The 15,621-nt window shown below is 37.1% G+C and overlaps 1 protein-coding gene across 1 annotated transcript in view; it reads left to right on the forward strand.

Moving 5' to 3' along the window:
* AGBL4 (AGBL carboxypeptidase 4) overlaps positions 1–15,621 on the forward strand; it is a 1,430,302-nt gene that overhangs the window by 85,003 nt on the left and 1,329,678 nt on the right. The window contains exon 2 of the mRNA XM_043449387.1: positions 5,787–5,909. Coding sequence (XP_043305322.1) covers positions 5,787–5,909 — 123 coding nt within the window. The remainder of the gene's footprint in view (positions 1–5,786; positions 5,910–15,621) is intronic.

Raw genomic sequence — 15,621 nt, forward strand, 5'->3', positions numbered from 1 at the left:
TGTCCTTTTCATTATAGGTGACTGGAATGCAAAAGTAGGAAGTCAAAACCTGGAGTAACAGGCAAATCTGGCCTTGGAGTACAGAACGAAGCAGGGCAAAGGCTAATAGAGTTTTGCCAAGAGAACACAATGGTCATAGCAAACACCCTCTTCCAACAACAAAAGAGAAGACTCTACATATGGACATCACCAGATGGCCAACACCAAAATCAGATTGATTATATTACTTGCAGCCAAAGATGGAGAAGCTCTATACAGTCAGCAAAAACAAGACCGGGAGCTGACTGTGGCTCAGATCATGAACTCCTTATTGCCAAATTCAGACTTAAATTGAAGAAAGTACGGAAAACCATTAGACCATTCAGGTATGACCTAAATCAAATCTCTTATGATTATACAGTGGAAGTGAGAAATAGATTTAAGGGACTAGATCTGCGAGACAGAATGTCTGATGAACTATGGACAGAGGTTCGTGACATTGTACAGGAGACAGGGATCAAGGCCATCCCCATGGAAAAGAAATGCAATAAAGCAAAATGGCTGTCTGAGGAGGCCTTACAAATAGCTGTGAAAAGAAGAGAAGCGAAAAGCAAAGGAGAAAAGCAAAGATATTCCATTTGAATGCAGAGTTCCAAAGAATAGCAAGGAGACATAAGCAAGCCTTCGTCCATGATCAATACAAAGAAACAGAGGAAAACAACAGAATGGGAAAGACTACAGATCTCTTCAAGAAAATTAGAGATACCAAGGGAACATTTCATGCAAAGAGAAGCTTGATAAAGGACAGAACTGGTATGGACCTAACAGAAGCAGAAGATATTAAAAGGAGGTTGTTATTTCTCCCCTGATCTCCAGTAGCATATTGGGCACCTACCAACCTGGTGAGTCCCTCTTTCAGTATCCTATCATTTTGCCTTTTCCTGTTGTTTGTGGGGTTCTCACGGCAAGAACACTGAAGTGGTTTTCCATTCCCTTCTCCAGTGGACCACATTCTGTCAGACGTCTCCACCATGACCCGTCCGTCTTGGGTGGCCCCACACGGCATGGCTTAGTTTCATCGAGTTAGACAAGGCTGTGGTCCATGTGATCAGATTGACTAGTTTTCTGTGATTATGGTTTCAGTGTTCTGCCCTCTGATGACCTCTCGCAACACCTACCATCTTACTTGGGTTTCTCTTACCTTGGTCGGGGGGTATCTTCTCATGGCCATTCCTCCTGACCTTGAACGTGGAGTAGCTCTTCTCAGCCCTCCTGTGCCCTCACAGCCGCCGCTCCTTGGATGCGGGGTTGCTCCTCTCGGCCGCTGCCCCCAACCTCGGGCATGGGGTAGCTCCTCTCAGCTGCGGCTCACCTAATTTTTCCCCCTTTTTCAGGTGTCTCAGTTTGGCACTGCTTATTATTTAACTCTGAGAAGAGTTGTTTTGTATGTATTTGTCCAGTTTTCTAGCTGTTTGTAATGGGATTCACTTATGGCAGAAAGTGAAGAGGAACTAAAAAGCCTCTTGATGAAAGTGAAAGAGGAGAGTGAAAAAATTGGCTTAAAGCTTAACATTCAGAAAACTAAGGTCATGGCATCTGGTCCCATCACTTCATGGGAAATAGATGGGGAAACAGTGGAAACACTGTCAGACTTCATTTTTTTGGGCTCCAAAATCACTGCAGATGGTGATTGCAGCCATGAAATTAAAAGACGCTTACTCCTTGGAAGGAAAGTTATGACCAACCTAGATAGCATATTAAAAAGCAGAGAGACATTACTTTGCCAACAAAGGTCCATCTAGTCAAGGCTATGGTTTTTCCAGTAGTCATGTATAGATGTGAGAGTTGGACTGGGAAGCAAACTGAGTGCCAAAGAATTGATGCTTTTGAACTGTGGTGTTGGAGAATACTTTGAGAGTCCCTTGGACTGCAAAGAGATCCAACCAGTCCATCCTAAAGGAGATCAGTCCTGGGTGTTCATTGGAAGGACTGATGCTGAAGCTGAAACTCCAGTACTTTGGCCAGGTCATATGAAGAGTTGACTCATTGGAAAAGACCCTGATGCGGGGAGGGATTGGGGGCAGGAGGAGAAGGGGAAGACAGAGGAGGAGATGGCTGGATGGCATCACCAATTCGATGGGCATGAGTCTGAGTAGGCTCCGGGCGTTTGTGATGGGCAGGGAGGCCTGGCGTGCTGAGATTCATGGGGTCGCAAAGAGTCAGGTACGACTAAGCGACTGAAGTGAACTGATGATGGGATTATGGATCTAATCTTAGTTACTCTCTCATGGCTAGTAGTTGTCATATTAGTAAGTGCTTTCCTCTCTATCTCTGTAAGTACCTTAAGGAATTTCCAGGAAGAGTTTTCAAGTCACTGTGGTACACATCCACCCCTAACCACACATGCTGCCTATTTACCACTCTGGCAAATGAAAGGAATGTATTTATAACTGCTGAGACAGTCAGGGGTCAAAGAAGATTTCAGAGTTTTGGTTGTATTATACATTTCATTGTACAATCTGATTGACTAAATTGTGGTCAACTCCTCTTCTTATCTGTAGTCCCTGACAACCACTGATTTTTGTTTTTCTAACAATTAATATTTTAATCATTTAATTGTACAATTCAGTGGCATTAAGTACATTCACACTATTGTGTAACCACCACCACTAACCTTTTCTAGAACCTGTTCATCATCTCAAACAGAAACTCTTTCTAACTGTTAAATAATAACTCCCATTCCTTCCTTGTCCAGGTCCTGGTAACCTCTATTTTACTTTCTTTCTCTAACAGTTTGCCTATTCTAGGTATATAAGTGGGAATCATACAGTATTTGTCCTTGTCTGGTTTATATCATTTTACATAATGTTTTCAAGGTTCATACATATTGTATCTTGTCTTAGAATTTCATTCCTTTCTATGGCTGAATAATATTTCATTGTATATATATCTATACCTATATACCATTGTTGTTCAGTCGCTAGGTTGTGTCTGACTCTTTGCAACCCCATGGATTGCAGCATGCCAGGTTTTCTTGTCCTTCACTGTCTCCTGGAATTTGCTTAAGCTCATGTCCATTGAGTTTTGCCACCCAACCATCTCATCTTCTGTTGACCTCTTCTCCTCCTGCCCTCAATCTTTCCTAGCATCAGGGTCTTTTCCAGTGAGTCAGCTTTTTGCATCAGGTGGCCAAAACAGTGGAGCTTTGGCTTCAGTTGCAGTCTTTCCAGTGCATATTTAGGGTTGATTTCCTTTAGGATTGACTGGTTGGATCTCCTTGGTGTCCAAGGAACTCTCAAGTGTCTTCTCCAGCCCCACAATTCAAAAGCATCTGTTTCTTCAGTGCTCAGCCTTCTTTATGGTTCAACTCTCACATCTGTACATGACTACTGGAAAAACCATAGCTTAGACTATACAGGTCTTTTTTGGCAAAGTGATGTCTCTACTTTATAATATGCTGTCTAGGGTTGTCATAGCTTTTCTTGCAAGGAGCAAGCATCTTTTAATTTCATGGCTGCAGTCACCATCACAGTGATTTTAGAACCCAAGAAAATAAAATCTGCCACTGTTTCAACTTTTTTTCCCATCTATTTGCCATGAAGTGATGGGACAGGATGCTGTAATCTTAGTTTTTTGAATGTTGAGTTTTAAGCCAGCTTTTCGCTCTTCTCTTTCACTCTCATTAAGAGACTCTTTAGTTCCTCTTCACTTTCTGGTATTAGGGTGGCATCATCTACTTATCTGAGATTGTTGATATTTCTCTCTACAGTCTTTATTCCAGCTGGTGATTCATCCAGCCCAGCATTTCACATGATGTACTCTGCATATAAGTCAAATAAGCAGGGTGACAGTGTACAGCCTTGATGTACTCTTTCCCCAGCTTTGAACCAATCCATTGTTCCATGTCCAGTTCTAACTGTTGCTTCTTGATCTGCATCAGGTTTCTCAAGAGGCAGGTCAGGTGGTCTGGTATTCCCATCTCTTTAAGAATTTCCTACAGTTTGTTGTGATCCACACAGTCAGTGGCTTTAGGTTGTCAATGAAACAGAAATAAATGCTTTTTTCTTTGAGGGGGGGTATTCCCTGGCTTTTTAAATGATCTAGCAGATGTTGGTAATTTGATTTCTAGTTTCTCTGCCTTTTCTAAATCCAGCTTGTACATCTGAAAGTCCTCATTTCATGTAAAGCTGAAGCCTAGCTTGAAGGATTTTGAGCATATTCTTGATAGCATATGAAATGAGTACAACTTTACAGTAGTTTGAACATTTTTTGACATTGCCTTTATTTGGGATTGGAATGAAAATGAACCATTTCCAGTCCTGTGACCACTGCTGAGTTTTCCAACGTTGCTGGCATATTGAATGCAGCACCTTAACCGCATTATCTTTTAGGATTTGAAGTAGCTCAGCTGGAATTCCATCACCTTTACTAGCTTTATTCTTAGTAATGCTTCCTAAGGCCCACTTGATTTCACAGTCCAGGATGTCTGGCTAGGTGAGTGACTTCTGTCTTAGTCAGGTATTAAGGTCGGTTGAGTTTCATTCTCTACTTTTAATTCTGCCTTGAATCTTTGATATGCTTTGTGAGAGAACGATTTTTACTCCTCCTCCAAGGTTTGAGCCATGAATAATGTTGATATATTGTCTTAGTCCCAGGATGGTTTGCTGCTCTTCCCTTAAATGTGGAGAATTTTTTCCTTTTAATACTTCTCCTCTTACAATGAGTCTCCCTTGTGCACTGGGGTTACAGAGTTTGTTGTTCTTCCCCGGTGACTTAGGCCCTTTTTTCCGTAGGGAAAATGATATTCGTGGGGCCTTTCTCCCTTTGCGGGTCTGCGTCACAGAGAAAGGCATTTTCTAGTCTTCTGCCTTGCTTCTGATCTTTCTCCTAAACACTTGATGAAGGCCTGTGTAGGAGAGTCTGCCAGTGCTGCGAACTTCCTTTCGTGCCTGTGACTCCCAGGGCTTCTACTCTCTCTTCTTCCCCAAACTTGACCTTTAATCATTTTTTAAAAATTAACTTCTTTTTAGTCATTTGTATGGGACCCAGCATTTCTTTCTCCTGTGCTCTGACATAGAGGGGTCAGTGCTTGCTTCTCATCCCTTTTGGGTACAGCCTGACTTTTCTTGGATAATAGGATTTCAGTTACCATAGATTTTTATAAGTTATGTTTTTGTTCTTTACTGGGATTTTTCTATTAAGATGGAAAAGATGATCTTTCCAGCATTCTACATTCTAAATGGAAGTGAAACTTCTAAAACTTAAAAAAATTTAAGTTCCTATTAGGAAATATAGCTTTTATACTAAGTCAGTGTTTCTCAAGTTATTTCCAGTATTGGTATATTAGGTATTTATAATACTAGTTATAGAACTGTTGCTTTATTCACAATAAAATAGCTATTTGTTACAAGTTAAATGTTACCATTTATTTACATAATTGATGAAATTTAATGAATGTCTTTTGTATTTCATTGGTTATATGAGATATTTTTCATATCTAATTCTCATAACAAAGTTTTGAAATATGGATTTTATCATTCCTTTTTATGGATGAGAGAACCTGAGGCTCAAAATGATTAAGGTGTCACGGAGAATTAATATGTAGTAGAGATGAGATTTGAGGCCATATCTTTCTGATTTAAAAATCTATTCTCTTTCTACTTCATCACAATATGTGGTTAATTTCTTTAGTGCCTGGATAAGCACTACATTACAGGGGGAATATAATAATAAAATTTTTGCTGGACTTGTGTTACTAAATGCATTTTGATTTCTGCTTAACAAGAACCAATTTTTTTGAACAATAGGCAGTGACATGGGAAATGATGATGCCATCGGAGGGAATGTGAGCAAATATCTGGTGCTTCCAACTGGATACTGTGGACAGCCCAAGAAAGGACATCTTATCTTTGATGCTTGCTTTGAAAGTGGTGAGTGTACCAAAGACCTTTTCTTTTGAGGTTGTCTGGTGAGGTTCTTTTTAGAATCTTACTCCATATGACCATTTAGTGTGATTCAACCTTTTAATTTTTTTTTACCATAATGAAATAAGTTGTGAGGGAAAAATCAAATTTGAATAAATTAACTTGGAAATACTTAAAATGAAACACAATAAGTGTTTTTGTTGTCATAAATGATTAGAAGAATAATGATAGTACTAATTAACATTTATAGAGGACTTTATATTTTATCAAATACTTATCTAGGTATTATTTATTTTGGGAAAAACTAGTATAATTTGACTACTTGATGAATGATTGATATTGAATATCTACTATATGGTTCTTAGTCATTCTGAGAGGAGGCTTCTCTGTAAAAAAAAGTTAAAGAATGGATTCAGTTGAATCAAACAGAAAAAGTAATATACTTCATACACAGCAAATGCTATGAGAATTCTGATAGGGGACTCGGCTTGATTGTGAACTCTCATCCCATTAGTAACTGAATCTTGTTAACTTCCTTGAGCCTCACACTCTGAATGGAATGTAAGCATATAGTGTGTATTCAGAATATGTTGAAAATATTAATGAGAAACATAATTTTGTTTAAAAAATAATTGTTGATTATTTTGGGTTTTGAATATTGTGCTTGCACGTGTGTGGGTATGCATAATTGAAGGGACATTCTGGTTTATGAAAAGTTCTCTGAACCATAAGAACCATGGCTGTTTATACCAACAGTTGAAAAATTGTTTATGCAGGGTTTTCCCCTTTGTTTATCCTATGTTATAGTATTTTAGGGCTGCCTTTATAAAGAACCATAAACTGATTGATTAAAAAAGCAGAAATTTAATGTTTCAGAGTTCTGGAGGACAGAAGTCTGAGACTGATGTGTTGACAGGGTTGGTTCCTTCTAAATGTTGTGAAGAAGAATCTGTTCGGTGCCTCTCCTCTAGCTTTCTGTAGTTTGCTAGCAGTCTTTGGTGTTCCTTGGTCTGTAGAAATACCATCCTGATTTCTGTCTTCGGTTTCACAGGCATTCTCTGTGTGTTACATGTCTGTCTCTAAATATTCCCTTTTTATAAGGATATCAGTCATATTGGACTAGGGCCTACTCTAATGACCTGATTTTAACATGATTACTTCTATAGGAAACCTGTTTCTTAGTAGAGTCACAGGGTTAAGACATCAGTATACAAATTTTGGGGTGATGTAATTTAATCCATAACACAGTATTGTAGTGTTGTCTTTTCAGTTAGACTTGAACACTGTCAACATAATTGGGAACAACATATTGTACTTTCTTTGAATCTTGTACAGCTATTTTTGGTGCCTGGGTAGGACTGGTTCTAGGACCCGTGTGGATGCCAAAATCCACAGATACACAAGTCCTTCGTATGACATGATGTAATATTTGTGTGTAACCTATGCACATCCTCCTGTATACTTCATTGTCTCAGATTACTTATAATATATTATGCAATGTAAATGCTATGTAAGTAGTTACCAGCAAGTGGCACATTTAAGTTTTGCCTTCTTGCACCTTGGAATTGAAAAAAAAATTTTTTTGATTCTTGGTTCATTGAATCTGGGGATGTGGAACCCATGGATATGGAGGGCTGAGTTCATGTGAATGAAGTTTATTGCCTTCAGATAGGCTTCCATTTTCTTTCTTTCAGAGTTGTGTAATATGTAAGGTGCACATTGTAATATGTAAAATATGTAATATGTAATATGCACATTGCCTGTTCCTAAGCTGGTGGATAACTAATCTGTGTTTCTTATGAGAAATAAGGTCTATAGGTCAAATATGAACTCTCCTATGAATTCCTGATATGTTTTCTTTCCATATGCCCTTCCATTTAAGTATTATTTTCCCTGGGAAAATAATAATTTTCTCTCTTGAGAGACACCTGACATTTTTTACAATTTTTAAAAGTTTCTGTTGCTCTTTTCTTCTAGACTATAATCTGCTTCTGGGTAGAATCTGAGTATGGTTAATCCATGTCCTCTTACTGAACCAGGCAGAGTGCTTACAAAATTAAGCAAAAATTAATTCTGTATTTATTTGTTGAATGAAGTAATTTGAACAACAGAAGTTTGTGGAAAGATTAGTTTTCTGATAGGTTTGATGAAAAAGCCATGTCTAATTGCTCACTATTATCTAGCCCACCAAATAGTCCAACCAGTTATCCAATTTCTAGTCTAACTTCTCTAGTCTGACTTAGTTGTCCTAGTTCAACTTCTCTCAAGCCTTCATACTTTTGTGGATGCTATTTTCTCTTTGTCCCAGATTCTTTGTTTACTTGGTAAAATGTTAATTTAGACTCAGGGCAGTATTTCTTTCTCTGAGAAACAGTACCTCTAGGCGGATTTGACTATCTCTACCCATATGTTTGCAGGCACCTTTCCTATGACTTACAGGCCTTTTCCATGATAGTTTTTATTGCATTGCAGTCATTTAATAATCTCTTTTTCCTTATCACTGAAAATTCCTTGAAGTCAGTGATGGTTTCTTATTAATTTTTGTTCTCTAGCACCTAGTATACTACCAGAAACTGACTCTGATGAAATGGAATTATATGATTTATCTGACAGATATTTCAAAGTAACTGTCATAAAGATTTTTACCAAAATCAAGAAAACGTTGCATGAACCAAGTGAGAATTTCAACAAAGATATAGATAATACTAAAGTTCCAAATAGAAAGCATGAAGCTAAAGAACACAGTAACTGAACTGAAAAAATTTCCTAGAATACTTCAACATCAGACTAAAGTAGAAGAAAGGATCAGAGAATTTGAATACTCATCATTGGAAATGATTCCATCAGAGGAATAAAAGTAAAAAGAATGAAGTAAGTGAAGATAGCCTAATGGATTTATGGGATACCACAGATCAAAATATGCATTACAGGAGCTCTAGAAGAAGAAAAGAAAGACAGAGGAAGAACCAAAGGAATTTTAAAGGAGGGAAGAAAGAGAATAAAATAATCTTCATAAAGTGAGATTTTAAGATTAATAAAAATATTTTACATTTAAAATTTTAGCAATAGCAACAAGAACATTAAGGGAAAAATAATAATCATTTTGTTACTTATTGTTTAACCATACCCTGTAAGATACGATAGATTTACATAATTTGTTTCATTTAACATACATAAGCCTTCTGAGATATTATAACTCACTTGTAAGTAAGGAAGCTGATACTCAAAAATATAAAGTTATTTACTTTGAATTACATGGCTAACAAGTGGTGTAGTCAAACTTGAAACAGAATTTCCTGACTCCAAAGGCCATATTTTTATATATGTATTTATATAAATATATTTTATGTATATAAAATATACATATTTTATATATGTATATATACATATGTGTATTATATATGTATTACCTTATTATAGGTCAACTTATGACATATGGATAATAGACATATTGTTGAAAATTTATCATTAGGTGAAAAGATATATAAGAAAAGGTTTTATGGTAAATAAAAATGAAAAGTTTACTATTTTAAAATAAGCCATCCAAATAAATACTATGTTTGGTTACCATCATATGAAATTTGAGTTTTGTTTTATTATTGATATGCATATACATGTATTAATTATGAAAAGTGCACTATAATTCACACCAGATTAATTGGTTAGCCTGAGAGATTTAGTATGTAGCATTAAATTATTGTGGCATGAAAAAGGGTCAGTGAAATAAAGATATGGTTTGGTTACTTTCACTTGAAAATCTATTACTTGAAACAATGGAAATAAAAACTTAAAAAATTTTATTCTTAATTTCCCCAGTGGATTTTTACTACATATATTTATATAATCTTTCAAGATTAATGTTTTATTTCCTTTTAAAAGAAAATAAAATACTCTTTATTATTGGGGCAGCATGAAAATATGCTATAACTGCATTAGAAATCAGGGTTTTTAGCTTAATGCCTCAGTTAAACCTTTTCTTTTTAGATATGCAGTTGACTGATATACTTTTTTGTTTTTTTTAACTTTATTGAGGAATAATTGACAAATATAATTTAAAGTGTATGGTGTGATGATGTGATGATTTGATATACATGTATATTATAGAATAATTAGCAAGATCATAATAATTAACACATCCATTACCTTACATAGTCAACTTAGGCATCTCCTTTTTCCTCCCTGTGGTGAGTATGCTTAAGATGTTAGCAGATATACAGTGGAGAAAAGATAGTCTCTTCAACAAGTGGTGCTGGGAAAGCTGATTAACTATGTGTAAAAGAATGAAACTAGAACACTTTCTAACACCATAAACAAAAATAAACTCAAAATGGATTAAACACCTAAATGTAAGACCAGAAACTGTAACTCTTAGAGGAAAACATAGGCAGAACCCTCTCTGACATAAATCACAGCCAAGATCCTCTATGACCCACCTTCCACAATAATGGAAATAAAAGCAAAAATAAACAAATGGGACCTAATTAAATGCTTTTGCACAGCAAAGGAAACTTTAAGCAAAGTGATGACAGCCCTCAGAATGGGAGAAAATAATAGCAAATGAAACAACTGACAAAGAATTAATCTCCAAAATATACAAGCAGTTCTTGCAGCTCAGTGCTAAAACAAACAACCCAATCAAAAAGTGGGCAAAAGACCTAAACAGATGTTTCTCCAAGGAAGACGTTTATTATGAGTAATAAACACATGAAAAGATGCTCAGCATCACTCATTATTAGAGAAGTGCAAACCAAAATCACAATGAGATATCATCTCACACTGGTCAGAATGACTATCATCAAAAAATCTACAAACAATATTGTTTGTTTTGTTTTGGTTGCTTTATTTCCCAGTTGGCACCTTGGTTTAGTTTTGTTTTCTAGTTTGTGCTCTAGTTAGTTTTTAACTGGTTGATACCATTTTGGTATCCATTTTGATTCCTTTGCACACTGGGTCAGTCTATTGTACTTCATTTTTTTTTTTTTTTGGACTGTTTTGGTTTTGTTTATGGATGTATATGTATGTGTGTATATTCCATTATTTTAGTTACTATTTGCTTGATTTTGTATTGCCATTTGTCTGGGGCGCCTCTTTTCTTTCTTGTTTTCGGGTGTTTGATTTAATCCCATTTAATGCCATAACAAATCATCTGTGGAATCTCCATTCTCCGGCCAGAGATCAAGCCCTGAGCCTTTGGAGTGGGAGTGCTGACTCAAAGACCTTGGGCTACCAGAGAACTCCTAACCCTAGGGAGTATTAATTAGTGAGAACTCCCACAAAGACAACCACCTGTATACAAGACCCGGCATCACCCAACTTCCAGCAACATCCTGTGCAGGAGGCCTTATCCAAAAAACCAAGAAGACAAAAATATAAACCAAACAATCAGCAGACAGGATTACCACCTCACACAGCCCTGCCCACCAGAGGGGGGAAAAAAATTGCCTCCTCCAACCCAAACACAAGCACAAGTCGCACCCTACATGAAGCTTTCACAAACCACAGGACCAACCTTACCCACAGAGGGCAGAAACCAAAAGGAAGAGAGAATTCAACCTTGAGGTCTGGGGAAAGAAGACCTCAAACACAATAAGTTAAAAAAAGAGAAATGCAAAGGCAGAGAAACACTGTGCAAATGAAGGGACAACCTGGAAACACAGAGTCCAAATAAATGAAGAGGAAATAGGCAAACTACCTGAAAAAGAATTCAGAGTAATGATAGTAAAGAGGATCCAAAGTCTCGAAAATAGAATGGAGAAAATGCAAGAAGCAGTTAACACACTTAATAAAAACCTAGAAGAAATAAAGAGTAAACAAACAGAGACAAACAACACATTTACTGAAATTAAAAATACTCTAGAAGGAATCAATAGCAGAATATCTGAGGCAGAAGAATGGGTAAGTGAGCTGGAAGATAAAAATGGTGGAAATAACTCCTGAAGAGCAGAATAAAGTAAAAAGAATGAAAAGAACTTAGGATAGTCTCAGAGACCTCTGGGACAGCATTAAACACAGCAACATTCTAATTATAGGGGTCCTAGAAGAAGAAGAGAGAAGGAAATGGTATGAGAAAATTTTTGAAGAGATTATAGTCGAAACTTTCCCCAACATGGGAAAGGAAATAAGTCCAAAAAACACAGAGAGTTCCATCCAGGATAAACCCAAGGAGAAACACACTAAGACTAATCAAACTAACAAAGATTAAACACAAAGAAAGAATATTAAAAGCAGCAAGGGAAAAGATAGAAGTAACATACAAGGGAAACCCCATACATTTAACATACATTTAACAGCTGATCTTTCAGTGAAAACTCTTCAGGCCAGAAAGGAATGTGAAGTGAAAGTTGCTCAGTTGTGTCTGACTCTTTGAGACGCCATGGACTACACAGTCCATGGAATTCTCCAGGCCAGAATACTGGAGTGGGTAGCCTTTCTATTCTCCAGGGGATCTTCCCAACCTAGGGATTGAACCCAGGTCTCCTGCATTGCAGGCAGGGTCTTTACCAGCTGAGCCACAAGGAAAGCCCAAGAATACTGGAGTGGGTAGCCTATCCCTTTTCCAGCAGATCTTCCCCACCTAGGGATCGAACTGGGGTCTCCTGCATTACAGGCAGATTCTTTACCAACTGAGCTATCAGGAAGCTATCAGAAAGGAATGGCAGGATATATTTAAAGTGCTGAAGGGAAAAATCTACAACCAAGATTACTGTACCTGGCAAGGATCTCATTCAAAATTGACAGAGAAATCAAAAGCTTTACAGACAAGCAAAAGCTAGGAGAATTTAGTACCATCAAATCAGCTTTACAACAAATGTTAAAGGGACTTATGTAGACAGGAAATAAAAGAGAAGAAAAAGATCTACAAAAACAAATCCCAAACAATTAAGAAAATGGCAATAGGAACATGTATATCAATAATTACTTTAAATGTAAATGGATTAAATGCTCCAACCGAAAGACTGGCTGAATGGATACAAAAACAAGACCCATATATATGCTGTCTACAAGAGACCCACTTCAATCCTAAAGACTGAAAGTAAGAGGATGGAGAAAATATATTCCATGCAAATGGAAATAAAAGAAAGCTGGAGTAATAATTCTCATATCAGACAAAATAGACCTTAAAATAAAGAATATTATAAGAGATAAGGAAAAAGTTTACAAACAGTAAATGCTGGAGAGGGTATGGAGAAAAGGGAACCATTTTACATGCTGGTGGGGGTGCAAACTGGTACAGCCACTATAGAAAACAGTGTGGAGATTCCTTAAAAAACTGGGAATAGAACAGTCATATGACCCAGCAATCCCATTGCTGGGCATTTACCATGAGGAAACCAGAAATGAAAGAGACATATGTACCCCAATGTTCATTGCAACATTATTTACACTAGATAGGACATGGAAGCAAGCTAGATGTCCATTGGCAGATGAATGGATAAGAAGTTGTGGTACATGTACACAATGGAATATTCAGTTCAGTTCAGTTCAGTCACTCAGTTGTGTCCAACTCTTTGCGACCCCATGAATCGCAGCACGCCAGGCCTCCCTGTCCATTACCAACTCCCGGAGTTTACTCAAACTCATGTCCATCGAGTCGGTGATGCCATCTCATCTTCTGTCATCCCCTTCTCCTCTTGCCCCCAATCCCTCCCAGCATCAGGGTCTTTTCCAATGAATCAGCTCTTCGCATGAGGTGGCCAAAGTATTGGAGTTTCAGCTTTAGCACTAGTCCTTCCAATGAACACCCAGGACTGATCTCCTTTAGGATGGACTGGTTGGATCTCCTTGCAGTCCAAGGGACTAATAATGGAATATTACCCTGCTATAAAAAGGAACACATTTGCGTCAGTTCTAATGAGGTGGATGAACCCAGAGCCTATTGTACAGAGTGAAGTAAGTCAGAAAGAGAAAGACAAATACTGTATATTAACACATATATATGGAATTTAGAAAGACGCTACCAGCGATCCTCATGCAGAGCAGCAAAGGAGACACAGACACAAAGAACAGACTTTTGGATTCAGTGGGAGAAGGAGAGGGTGGGATGATTTGAGAGAATAGCATTGAAACATGTACATTACCGTATGTAAAATCGATGACCAGTGTTCGATGCATGAAGCAGGGCACCCACAACCGGTGCTCTGAGACAAACCAGAGGGATAGGGTAGCAAAGGCGGTGGGAGGGGGTTCAGGATGTAGAGGACACATGTATACCTGTGGCTGATTCATGTTGATGTATGGCAGAAACCATCACAATTTGTAAAGTAATATCCTCCAATTAAAATAATAATTAATTAAAAAAAGATGTTAGCAACTGTCAAGTGTCTGTTGTTGTTGAGTTGCTAAGTCATGTCCGACTCTGCAGCCCCAGGGACCGAGGCATGCCAGGCTCTTCTGTTCAGTTTTCAGGTATATAATACCATATTCTCTAACTCTAGTCCTGTGCTGTACATTAGATCCTTAGAACTTGCAATTGAAATTCTGTACCCTTTGACCTGCATCACTCTATTTCCTCTTCCCTTAGCCCCAGGCAACCCCCATTCTTTTTTTTTTGTGTCTACAAAATCAGCTTCCCTGTAGCATTATTCACAATAGCCAAGATCTGAAAACAACCTAAATGTACTTTGGTGGATAAATGGATACAGAAAATATCCATACTTTTGGACTCAGTGTGTACACACACACACACACACACACACACACACACACATGTATATAAATGCCATCTTGCCATTTGTGACCACATGGGATGAATCTGGTGGGAATGCTACTTTTTTTTAAACAAGAGGTAACATAGTATAATACCCCAAAACACAGGTTTTGGTTTCAGATAGACTTGAATTCATATATTAACTTTAGCATGTACTGGTTATGCCATACTGGTGATATCACTTAAAGTTTACTTAAAATTGGGGAAATAAATATGTATAGTAAAATTATCATGCAAAGAGATAACATACAAAATAGGTTTAGCACAATATCTAGTAATGAATTTCAGGTGGTAATTCTGGCATATATATAATATCACCATTTCAAGGGTGCTAAAATGTACCAGAACTTTTCTTGGTATATTTACTAGTGTTATTACCAATAGTTAGAAAAACTTTGCAAAAAGGAGCCTTAAATTCCCTCCAGAGTTATACTGAGATAAGGACTTAGGTAAGAGTTGTATATTTAGATGGGGAATCTCAGGAAGAACAAGTGAGGGAGTAGGGAGAGTAATACTGGCAAAGAAATAAAGCTATCAAAGTATGTGTCCATTAACAGATGTGATAATGTTTGTAGGTAGATTAACCTTGGTTAGAGGGAGCCCACTCATGCACATGTAGGGTAAAAATTGCATTACTCCTCGCACACATATAACTAACGTGTGAAGTTTCTTTGCCTGAATTATAGGTGTATTTTATATATTTTTAAACAGGGTGATCGATGAGCAAATATTTTCTTTCTGCCAGTCATATCATTAAAGTAGATAATCTTAATAACTCAATAATTACTTCATTGTTGTGCATTTCAAAAAGTTAAAACAAAATGATTTTGAAAAAACAAATCCATATTAACAAAGTCCCTGGGGAATGAAGCCAAGGAAATATATGAAACTTTAAGAGTCACAAGAATTATACAAAAGAAGAACTAAAAAAAAAAAAAAAAAACCAAAAAAATAAAGAGAATGGGGAAAGGGTCTGCTTAAATCTTCCTCTTATTAATAACAAGAGGTTTC

Source organism: Cervus canadensis, chromosome 2 (assembly GCF_019320065.1).
Source record: "Cervus canadensis isolate Bull #8, Minnesota chromosome 2, ASM1932006v1, whole genome shotgun sequence".
Taxonomy (NCBI): domain Eukaryota; kingdom Metazoa; phylum Chordata; class Mammalia; order Artiodactyla; family Cervidae; genus Cervus; species Cervus canadensis.